Source organism: Mus musculus, chromosome 12 (assembly GCF_000001635.26).
Source record: "Mus musculus strain C57BL/6J chromosome 12, GRCm38.p6 C57BL/6J".
Classification (NCBI taxonomy): Eukaryota; Metazoa; Chordata; class Mammalia; order Rodentia; family Muridae; genus Mus; species Mus musculus.
Window position 1 is genome coordinate 88839190 of NC_000078.6, and position 12183 is coordinate 88851372.

Genomic DNA, 12183 nt, shown 5'->3' on the forward strand with positions numbered 1-12183 from the left:
GTAATCTTGAAGCTTTCTAAAGACTTTTAAAATCTTCTCCTTTATTGTCTTAGAAAGGCAGACCTAGGTCAGTGGTGGTTGTGGTACATATTGCCTGTAATCCCAGGGCTAAGGTGATTGAGGCCAAAGAATCATGAGATCAAGGCTAGCTTAGGCTACATAATGAGTCTGAGAGCATACTATACAATATATAAAAACTTTGTCAAAGGAAGTGGAAGGGAGGAGGAAAGAGAGAGGTTCAAAAGGCACACCATACCACTGGAGGATTGTTTCAGTCACATTTCATCCATCATATCTGGAGGGCAGGATGAGAGTTAGAGCAACGTCCCACAGCCTACCATGGTCTGAGGCCATCCAATATGTGTGTGGGATGCTTCTTTGTTAGTTCAATGACAAGAGGCACCAGAAGCATTTAGTAGTAAAGGACAGTGAGTTCCAAGCATCCTGTGGTATACGGGAAAACCCATGCAGAGATTTGTGCTATTCAGAACATCATTGATGAGAAGAGCATAGAATAGTTATTCTCGGGGTAATTGAGGCTATAGAACCTCCACCTTGCCCAGTTACGTCGAATAGCCTATTCACGGAGATCTCATCAGGCTTTAGATCAGCTATGGAGGTCTGATAAGGACATAGGCTATGCTGGCCAGTTTGCTGGATCGGGCCTCGGGAGGGGTGGGAGATGGAATGTGGCCCGGAGTCTAGGACAGTGAGTTCCCTTGTGGAACAGCTTTGCTGACTGAATACAAATGGAAGCATCTGAGGATGCAGTGGGCAAGGGTCCACTAGTGCTGGCAGCTTATTAGAGAAATTATATGGGCAGGGCCAGGGTGGGTGGTGTGCACCTGTAATCCGGGGCACTTGGGAGGCTCTTATAAGAACATTGTCAGTTCAAGGCTAGCCTGTGCTACATAGTAAGGCTTATCTCAAATCAATGTACCAGTCAATCAAAATGTTGGCAAGATTTAGGAGGGGCCAGAGAGGTGCCCTGAACAAATCAGTCTTCTAAATAAGGACAGACATTATAGGTTTTCAAGTCCTTGCTGTGGACAGTTGACTGTGAACTGTGCCTTGTGCTTCCTTTGTGTTGCTGCATGGTGTTCCTTGGGGCATGTTTTATAGGTGAGAGAGATAGACACTTTAGGAGGAGGCATGGAAACACTAACTCAATAAATTTGAGGAAGATCTGGGATCTGAATATCACTTTGGATTACAGAGAGCAGAGGTTTGCAAAGCACCACAATGGCCTGGAGAGTTAATAAAGGAGAGCCAGTCTCATAACGGAAAGAGTTCTCCCAGGTGAGTCTGATCGGGCCAAAGTCAGAGAACCACTGCTGGGAAGGAAGTCATGTGGAAGATGAGGGGCGTGGCACTTCACTCTTAATCTTACATGCACATGGATATCAGAGGATGGATGGTGGTAGAAGGGAGCAGGGGAGTCATTCCCTTTTGTGTTCCAGTGACACCAGGCTGTACCATCCTCACAATTTACCCTTCCCCCATATCTTCCTTCTGTGCAGGAAGTGTCTTGATCTTCCTTCTATGGGTTCTGGCAGTGCAGGAAGTGTCTTGATCTTTGAGGATAGAGACTTCTCCTTGCTGCATGCCTACTGCTTGCCAAAGGATCTTGTTAGAATCAGTTTGTTTTGGATGGAAAGGACCCAATGGGTCATCAAGACTTTGTGACAAAATTTTGAATCCTCAGTGTAAAATTTGATTCAGACTTACTTTGAACCCCTTTGGCAATGAGCAGCTCATTGATCCCTTGGACTTTTCATTCTGTTCCAGCAGGGCAGAATATTTTAGAGCTCTTTCTTATCCTCAGTTGCTACACCTTTCCACACCTGTGTGGCTTTCAGCCCTTGGAGACCCACAGGACAGATCTCATTACACTCCGAGTGTTTGAAGTCAAGGCTTTTGTCTTTGAGGAGTTTCTTTTCTATGGACTAAAACATCTCCAGTTTCTTTGACTATTCTCATCTAAGGGTTTTTATTCTTTCATCTTGGTCATTGTTTCCTGAAAAATGACCCCTTTTTGTCTTCTCAGTATCCATTCTGAAGGATGCCCGCACAGCACACAGTTCTCTCGGCATGATTGGTATCAGTTCATTACAGGCAGCACCATTGCCCTTGTTCTAGATTCCACATCCATTCAGGGCAGCACCAAACACTTTAGCTTTCTTTTTTAATGACGATAGTGTTAAACTGAAGTTGAAGTCAGTGAAAACCTTTTACTATTTTTGTGTGCACTGCGAAGCCATCCCTTTCCCCTTCCTGGGCTTGCACAGTTGGTCTGATTCCCTTAGCATGGGGCCCCTCTTTGATTCTGTTAAATCTGGCACACCACGATCTGTTTGGATACAGTTCTTTCATTGGGACATTGACCGTTCTTTCTAGTCTTATGTTAGTCATGAATGAGAAGCGGTTTTAGAGAAGATCGTGACTGGAAGATCAAGGACTTTCTCTGTTGGGGGATAAGCTTTTCTGAAAGTCATTCTTGCTCATCCTTTAACCCTTAGAGAGAAAAGCCTGGCTGCTTTTGTCTCTTTGCCATCTCTGGCATTCATTCTGGAGGAAATCTTGCCACTTCTTCTACCCACTAACAGGAAGATCAGGAGAATGCTGTAAAAAGTCTTTGACCCTGTGATTATGCCATATTGATGCTGTCAATGACTCATTGTTGCGATTGGAAGGAACACTTTCTGTTTAATTCAGCCACCAGGCTATCAGAGCAAAGTTGGCCTAGAGGAAAACAATGAGCATCTAATTCAGCTACTACCCTACAAAGGACTGGAAGGTGAGAACTAACAACAGTGGCAACAGAAAAAAGACAAAACATAGACATGTGTCTAGCTGGTCCCTACTTAAAGAACTAGCATCAGGATTCCTTCTCTGCTGCATTTCTGGAAACAACTGCCACTACCACTGCTGCTACTGCTGCCACCACCACCACTGCCAGGCTACCTGTTCAGCTGATCCATGGCATTATGCCAAATTGGTGGAAAGGACGATTTCCCAAGTTTTAGCTCAGGATTTTTTAGAGAGTCATCTAGAAGCTTGTACAACTCACCTGGAATGGTAGTAGGCTAACCTTGAAACCTACCATTGTGGGCATAAGGTACTATTCTTAGAATAGTACTTCAAAGCAATTAAAATTATTATTTTATAATGGGCCAGAATGAGCCAAATATCCAGATGTTCATCTGATTCCATGTGCTGTGTTGCTTGGTCTCTGTGTTCATAGGTCGTAGTGTTATGTGGGCTTAGACTAGCTAGTTCTTAAAACATCTCATGGATTCTCTTCTTTTGCATTTCTAGCAAGTAAAGCTACTTCCTTGCCCCACCCGCTGCTCACACTGGATGCTTTTGTCTCTTTATACTGCATGTGCAGCTTCTAACATGATTGACAGTTGTACTCATATCTTTACCGACTTTTCTAATATCTGGGTGAACACGAAAGTTCCTTCGTTCATTCTGCATTTGCTATGGTTTTTGAGCTTCTGGTTATCCTCTTATCTACCTGGCTCATGACAGTTTTAATATATGATTCCCATCCTCTGACCCTAAACCCTGCGTTTATTTAACTTATTAACGGTAAGTCCTGAAAGGAGGGGAGACTTGAACTTTTTAATTTCTGGAGTGTTGGGGATATGGGATTTGCTTGTGTGCCCGAATTTATATTTACCCCTTGATATTTTTTGAGACACTATATAGCCGAGGCTGACTTTAAATTTATGATCTTCCTTCCTTAGCCCCTGTGTTCTATGACTATGAGCACATACTGAAAAGCCTAGTCCTTAAAATTAAATCTCATTTTTTATCTCTTCCCATTCTTTGGATCTCTATTATAGTAGCCAGTAAATTATCTATTCATCTGAGTATAGGTCATCACCACATCTAGACAGTGATCTATGACTGTTCTTGTCTAAGTCATTGATTACAATATGGGTCAGCTCTGGGCTAGGCTGTCAGGTAGGAGTGAACTCCTGGGAGAAAAGGAGACTACAGCCTGTAATGAAAGTCAGGAATTGCCCAGAGAAGAACTGGTCTTGGGCAACTGTGGACTTAAGTGAATCTTTATTTCCTCTTCCTTTTAAGCATTCTTACCACACCTCAGGCCTCTGTTCTATCTAGAGTGGCAGACTTCAGCCTAGATACCTCCTTCATCCTTTATCCCAGGGGCCTTGTATACCACATCTCTGTCTTTGAAAGGAGATCTTTAATTTGTCTGTGCAGATTATCTTCTCACATAATAATGTCAAAAAAAAAAAAAAGCTGAGTTTGACTATGTCTATGTCTAGATTTGCATCAAGAAGGAAATGGTTTAAAAACCCCAAGAAATGGTCCCATAAAGGAAGAACCTCATGTTTAAATAGAAATACTTATTGTTTTAAAGACTATTTAGTGGCTAAACACTTTACTCCTCTGGCATGAGGATCAGATTTCAGATCTCTAGAACACCAGAACACACTTATATGCTAAGAGGATGGTGTGGCCTACCTGTAATTCCTGCCTCTGAAGGTGGAGACAGGGCATCCCCAGAACAAGCTGGCTGGTGAGACTAGCCATACAGATATGCTCTGGATTGGGTTGAGTAACAATGCTTCATTGAATAAGGTAGAACACTGACTGAGGATGTGTCCTGACACCAACCTCAGACCCCATATGCAGATGTGCATATATGTAAACCTATGAAACATATGCATATGCAAAAATGAAAAAATAGAAATATATACTAATCTATTTCACTCTTTAAGATACAAATCTCAGGGTGAGGATTTTTTCCCCTCTACTTTCCCCAATTCCCAGTCACCCCACTCTAGAGACTAGGTCATCACAGTTAAGATTTTTGCCAGCCTTTCCATATTCACTGTCTCTTTAGTTTTTCTGAAAATACTAGGTGAATGTTTCCATTACCTTTTGATTTTATGTGATTCAAAAAATCCTCATGACTCTGTAAGGATTCAATGTTGGTGCTTGCAACAAATAGTGACATTTAATGTCACTCTCTTAATACATTCAAAAGAAGATGATAAATGGGAATTTTTCACTTGGGTAAAATTATCTTGAAAGTGAATGAATTAAAAATCCTGGAAGGATAACTTGTTTTTTTCTACCTGGAATGTTTATCTTTCTCTATCCTTTTTTGAAATACTTTCCCAATTACCAAGCCAGGTGAAGGAAGAAGGAATGAAGGGAGGAAGGGAGGAAGGGAGGAAGGGAGAAAGGGAGAAAGGGAGAAAGGGAGAAAGGGAGGAAGGGAGGAAGGAAGGAAAGAAGGAAGGAAGGAAGGAAGGAAGGAAGGATTGAAAACCATGTGATATAGATGGGATGACAGGTGTGTGTGAGAGAGAGAGAGAAAGAGAGAGAGAGAGAGAGACAGAGAGACAGAGAGAGACAGAGAGAGACAGAGAGAGAGAGGACATTAGCTTAAATAATGGAGATCTTCAATTCCTGGCCTGGTTCATGAACATAGTAGTATCCTTCTCTTGCCTGTTTCACTAAATAGTTTTTAGTCTCTGTATTAGTCATTCTCATGACAGGCTTCATCATGGTCACAGCTGCTGATAAATGACTTAGCTTCCATAGCCATTTCCATTTTTCCTGAGTGGCAAAATCAGCTATCTCCATGGGGGTTTTCCCAAAGGGTATAACATAGTTTAGGCAGACATATGTATATTTTGCATATAATTTACATATGATTTGCAGTCTGTTTCAAGGCAATTTCAACTTTGCATGCCTTACTGATTGGTGATCTTTTCTTCCATTTGTTCTAGTATATGCTATGGGAGCCTGTGTATCACAGATATACAGACACAAATAGCACTTAAAAGGAAAAGAGGAAGGAGTCATTTATTCTGTATTCATGTTGGTATCCAGCATGTTTCTAGATCCAGCTAGAGTAGCACTTTGTCAGAGTCCAGATAGAAGACACTTTAATTCTTTCCTTCTATTATTGTTGTAAATATTTCCTAAAAGGTACTTCAGTTCCCTAAGAATTCTGTGTTAGCAGTTCTTAATGCCATGCCAATCATATAGCCATTTATTTGTACCTCCTGTTCCATACCTACCTTATGTGAATTTCATTGAACTGAGCTTTTGTGTCATAATTTAGTTTCTGATTAAATCCCAAAATCTAAGGTTGTTATAAAAAGTTATAATCCCTTTTATTTCCATGGGTCCTTGACTCAGATTGTGTCTTTATAAAAGTCTTGGGATGTCAGAACCATAATAAATGCCATATTTTAACCCAAATCAGCACACTAGCTTTGAAGGTGGATGTGTGGTCATAGGCATCACTGATGTTAGCATGGATTTTCATGCTCCTCTTCTGAGGTTGACCAGAAAGCCCATTATCATTTTAACCTATTCTCCATGAACCATACATATAACCTATATCTAGTGTGGCTCCCATGTAATTCTTGCTAATTAAATGCTTCTCATTTTAAGTTTTTTGAGCATTTTTTTTCTATAGAAACCATATAGTCCTATTTTTAAAAGTATAATTAGAATAGTGTTGAATCCATAGACAACTGTCTCAGCATCCCCCATTTCTCACCAGGTTAAGGCATAGCTATAGCCTGCTTCCTTCAGGTTTCCTTCACTTAGTTACCTCATATGCCATGCAAAGAGTGATTTATGTCTTTAGGTACAACTAGATCCCCTCTCAGACCATTGCACTATAATGTGAAATGCTTGATGGACATTTTTGTTTGAAAATTCTTCCTCTTCAATTTCATCCCATTTCTGCCTTTGTATTGTTCTGTTACTTATTTTATCCATGCTGTTGCAATAGCATTATCCTTAACATTGTTTTCTCCAGGTCATTTGCCTGTCCATGAACCCTCAGTGTCTCCCATAACTGTAAGATTAAGTCCATTTTCCTGCCAAGTCTTGAAACTTATTGCTTCCATGTTTTAATTATTAGGATTATCTACTTTTGAAATATAAGCTAATTATATGTGCCCTTCTTTATCAATATTGTACACTAGTACATGCTTGTCATGTGCCCAGAGTGCCTTTGTTTCTGGAAATCAGGACAGGGTGGTCTTGGTACTACCCAGAATGCTAACTCTCTCTAAATTTTAAACCATGTTTCATCTTTAAATGCACGAATTTATGTGTGCCTACATGTGTGTAGGTATATGAGGGTGGGTGGGGAGGGCAAAAAATAACCTTGACTGTCTACTTCTTTTGAAATAGTGTCTGTCATTTGCATGGAGTTGACAGATTACGCTAGACTAGACTGGCTGACCAGTGAGCTTCAGGGATTCTCCTGTCTCTGCCTCACTAGGATTACAAGTATGAGCCAAAATGTTTGGCATTTTTATGTGGGTTTTAAGGCTCAAACTCAAGCCTTCATGTTCACAAGGCTCAGACAAAAATGAGCCATACCCCCAGTCCTTACACCACATCTAAGGCATATTTCAAATCTCCCTGTCTTGCAGGAACTCTCTGAATATGCAGCATCACACCTTCTTATCAGTCCCTGCTTGCCTTATTGCCTGGATTCATAATTTGATATTTAGCTGTTAGATACTCCCTTTTCATTTTTCATTCAATTGTCAAACATATACTGAGCATCAGACACTAAATACATAAATGTTTCTCTGTGTTGTGTGTCCATATCTTTTTATAGCATAGTAGACATAACAGCAGTCATTACACAGCTCTTAACTGGGTGTAGGCATAGACCAGTATTTTTTGACCTGTGGGTCTTGACCCCTTTTCGAGTTGCCTATCAGATATTTGCATTATGATTCATAACAGAAGCAAAATTACAGGTATGAGATAGCAACAAAGTAATTTTATGCTTGAAATCATCACAACATGAAGAAGTTCTCAGCATTAGGAAGGTTGAGAACTACTAACATAGACAATATATTTAACTCTCAAAGCAATATATGAAATGATCATAATTATTCATATTTTCTAGATAGGAAAAATCAAAGTACAGAAACATGTAATAATTTCCTTAAAGTTACAAGGTATAAAGTAGTAGAGATGAGATTCTAATCTAGGTCTAGAACCACTTATTAAACCTCCTATTCTATGCTGTCATGTTCCAGTACCAAGCCATCTGTGTGAATATAAAGACACACTCCTTCCCTGCTAGGTGCTAAATTCCTGGATGCCAAGGAATTTGCTGTACTCACTTGTATTTCCATTCCCTGGTCTTTGCATATAGTAATACTTGATTAGATTGCTGTGTGGGTTGCTGATACTTTCATTAGCTGTTAAAGGAACTGAATTTTTTTATTTGCTGTTTTCAAAATTAAAATAGAATTACATCATTTCTTCCCCTCTTTCCTTCTTTCTAACCCTTTCCATGCTCCCCACCCTAACTCATGACCTCCTTTTCTTGGATTATTGCTGACATATTAAATGGCAAATTGTGTTTTGAGGTAGAAAAGAAACAGAAAAGAAAGACTAAGTAGACTAGAAAAGACTACTCCAGAATTAATGGTTACTCCATTCTATAAACTTGGAGGATAGGTTTATACAAGGAAAAAAATTAATATGCAACTCTTAATAAGAAAGTAAAATTCTCCTCACAAAATGTCAAATAAGAAGCAAATCATATGATGGCCTTCTCCTTTCTTGCATCCTATTTCTTTGCATGATTGTCCATTTCACTTCATTCTCCTCAATACCAATGTTTGACATTATGATCCTATTCCTGCATTCCTGGCTTGTTAGGTCTACTTATGGTTTTTAGTCAAGGAAAAAGATGAATATCTTTCCTTGACTGATAATGCTGCAATGATGTAGGTAGGTAGCCTAATAAAAGCTGATAAGTATGTATTTGTATTAATGCGTGTGTGTGTGTGTGTGTGTGTGTGTGTGTGTGTGTGTGTGTGTGTGTGTGTGTGGCAGGTGCGCGCGCGCGCACACACACACACACACACACACAGTGAGTTATTTGCATTTTAAAAGGATTCTTCCCTTCACAAAAGGCAAAAGGATCCACAGCAGGGTTCCATTAAGCATCCAGTTCCTCTTACTGCATTTATCATACAATTTAATTTACTAACATTTGATTTATATGCCACTGTAAAGGGGTAGCTCTCAAAGTTTTATGAGCATAGGAATCCTGTGAGCAACTGATTTAAGTTTCAGATCTTGCCCAGCCCCTACATACTCCAGGATTCTAATTTAGTTTAGTTGGATTGAGTCTCGTATCTTTGCTCTTTATCTTCATATTTTTTGGGAAGTGTATTGACTGGAACCCAATTAGTGGGTTTCTGTACTGCATTCATACCCTTTACTACAAAGTGTCCTATTTATTCTTCGTTGGGGAAATGTTACACACATTTTCGGATCAGATGGAGTCTTACATCTTCTTCCTACTCCTGCTGAAGCTATAAACATCTTCAGTCTCAGGTATAAAATAGTTGTCCCCCACCCAAAAATAGCCAAAAGCTTTTTATGCACTCTGTTTTATTCTGAAGTATCTTTCCAGAAGTTTGCTCTTATTTCCTAAAGGTGACAGAACTCTCTGGATTCATGTAGGCCCCCCCCCACCCAGCCCCTCCGCCGCCACTACTATTACCACAGATGCAAGCACCTGCCCCACATCCTCTCCCCTTTGTGCTTTTGACTATGATGCTGGTGCTGAGGACTTGGCCCAGAAGCATCAGTTATGGAGGAAACATTTCTGTGTATCCTCTTGCACAAGTCTAAGGTCCTCTCTGCTCTCTTCCTTCTATTCCTCCACCTTGCAGAAGACCAGAAAAAAAGAAGAACAATTTTCTTTTCTCTTCTTTTCTTTTCTTTTCTTTTCTTTTCTTTTCTTTTCTTCTTCTTCTTTTTTTTAACAAAGCAAATCGTGAGGCTTGTCTGGTTTGGCATGGTTCCATTCCTCCACGACTGTTAATCCTGCCCCCACCACACTGAATGCCAGAACCTGAGCTTTTAAAAAAATGATTATAGTTTAATGCAATTTGTTTCAAAAAAAAAAAAAGACTCCATGACATTTATGGCACATGTATCTATGTATTTAATATATCACTGATCTTTTAAAAGTCAGTTTCTTGACCTACATTTAGCCCCTGATTACTTTTCTAAATCTCTAGTAATCTCCAAAAACATTTAGAGATTTCCATACTTTAGAGGGGTTTTTGTCCTTTATTAATCCTCTATATCCCTGAGTTTTGCTTTGAGTAGAAGATCTCGGGGGTGATCTTGGTTTTGTGAAATATTTTCAGTGGTATAGAAACAGCTTAAGAACAAACAATCCATGCAGTTTGCTGCTGGATAGAAGCCTTTTCTCTTAGGTTTATCAGAGCTGATGTTTTTCTTGTCCCGAGGAGTCCTACAGAGTGGAATTGACCTCTAGTGTGGATTCCCCAGACACTTGTCCTGTTAATTGTTTATTGGGACATTGTATGCCTTCTTTAACCCATTCAGTTAAGGGTTTGGCCTGCCTCGTGAACATGAACCTTCTAGTACATCAGAAGGGTCTACTTCTGGGTGGAATACTGTCCTTACTGGTTAAGGTGAACAAGACAGAAATGGTCTTAAGGTAGTCTGAGCAATCCTTGCAAGTAAGAAGTCTGTTGATGTGCTCAATATCATTCAATTTCTGTAGAGAATAATACAATGTGTAGGGAAAGAAATGGATGGTACTCTCTGGATGGTGGGATTATAACTGATTGTTTTCTTTGTCTATCTTTTGAACTTTCCCCCGGTTTCTGCAGTGAACATGTATTACTGATGCAAGCAATTTGAAAGAAAGAAACCATTACCTGATACTTTGAGTCTCTTTCCCAGAGACTTAATCTTAATAGATCTATCCCAAATCCTACGGATTGCCTAGAATAACAATAAAAATAAAGTCCTTGGTATTATGCAGCAAGCAGAAGCCTGTTCTTTAGATGGGAAATCCAGCCTGCTCCCATAGTTTGGGAGCTCGTGTTCTGGGTGTGCATGCTACTGGGTGTGTGCATGTATTTTCTCTGTGCAAGAATTTAGAGAAGATTGCTTTTGGGATTCTAACCACCTTTTCTCTTTTTCTTCCTCTCTGTCTGTCTGTCTGTCTGTCTGTCTGTCTGTCTGTCTGTCTGTCTCTTTCTCCTCTCTTCCCCAGGCCTCTCCCATCTTATGATGAGTGAACAAGGTAGGTGCCTTGTGCTGTGGTCCTGAGATGCCTGAACTGCTTGCCTCTGCACCTTTGGCTGCTCATTCAGAGCCTCCTCCATAGAAGGCCATTTGCTGCCTGTGCCTCCTGCTGTGGGCCAGGCTGGCAGCAGGGGTCACTCTGCAGTGGAGGAACACCTTTCCTGATGCATCATGGTATCCCTTCTCCTACTCTCAGCTTCTCCATTCCTCCTCACCATTTGTCATCTGGGCCAGGCGGGGCGCTGGCCCTGATAGGCTGCCTCTAAGAGGAAAGCATGAAACAAGGCATGACACGGTGATAATGGGGGTGAATGGAGCTAATTTCAGAGCAACCAGGCGGTTAACTTCCTCCTGCTCTTCCCCTGGCCTCAGGCTGGGGCCCAGCTTGGGAGCAAGGATCTAGGTTTCTCCTTGAATTTTACTCTGGGTAAAGGTTTGCTGTGTGTCCACCCCTCCATTTCACTGTCTTCTTAATGATACTCCACCCTTCCTGGTCAAAAGAAGCCATCTGGGGGTTTTAATGTTTTAAATTTTATATTAAAGAAAAAAAAAAGGAATCACCACAAGAACATGCTAATGTTCTCATGGCAGGATTCTAACTCATTATACACTATGAAGAAAACTGCATATAAAGATCTGTAAATTCAGCATCTGCAACCTAAAATATTCAAATATGCAGGGAGTGAAGTGTGCAGGAAATTCAGCTCGGTTAGGCATGGGGTGGGCTGTGAATGAAGCCTTTTCTCCGAAGTAAAAATTTTCCACATTATCAGCCCAAATCAGGATCTGAGAACTGAGCCCACTTAAAATTGTCTTTTGCTTCACTGTTCAATTGCTACTATTGTGTTTCTTCCAAGCCTTAGGGTGATTGCCAGAATGGTCTACCTGCCTTGCCCTGTCACCAAAAAATGGCTCTTTAATTTTTCTTATCTCTTTCTTTTCAAAACACATATCAGACTCAGTTCTCCTTTGGGAGGATCAAAGAAAAGAAAGATGTGGTTTCACATGTGATTCTTTTTTTCTTGATCTTTGGAGAATGTACAGCCACTTCTTGCCACCTGG

At 40.5% G+C, this 12183-nt stretch overlaps 1 protein-coding gene across 42 annotated transcripts in view; it reads left to right on the forward strand.

The window, feature by feature from the left end:
* Nrxn3 (neurexin III) overlaps positions 1 to 12183 on the forward strand; it is a 1612235-nt gene that overhangs the window by 116489 nt on the left and 1483563 nt on the right. For all 42 annotated transcript variants that reach the window (XR_001780421.2, XR_001780422.2, XR_001780425.2 and 39 more), the window contains one exon: positions 11090 to 11119. Coding sequence is in view for 37 of the 42 variants with exons in the window: in XM_006515534.2 (XP_006515597.1) it covers positions 11090 to 11119 (30 nt within the window). In the remaining 5 variants the exon portion in view is untranslated. The remainder of the gene's footprint in view (positions 1 to 11089; positions 11120 to 12183) is intronic.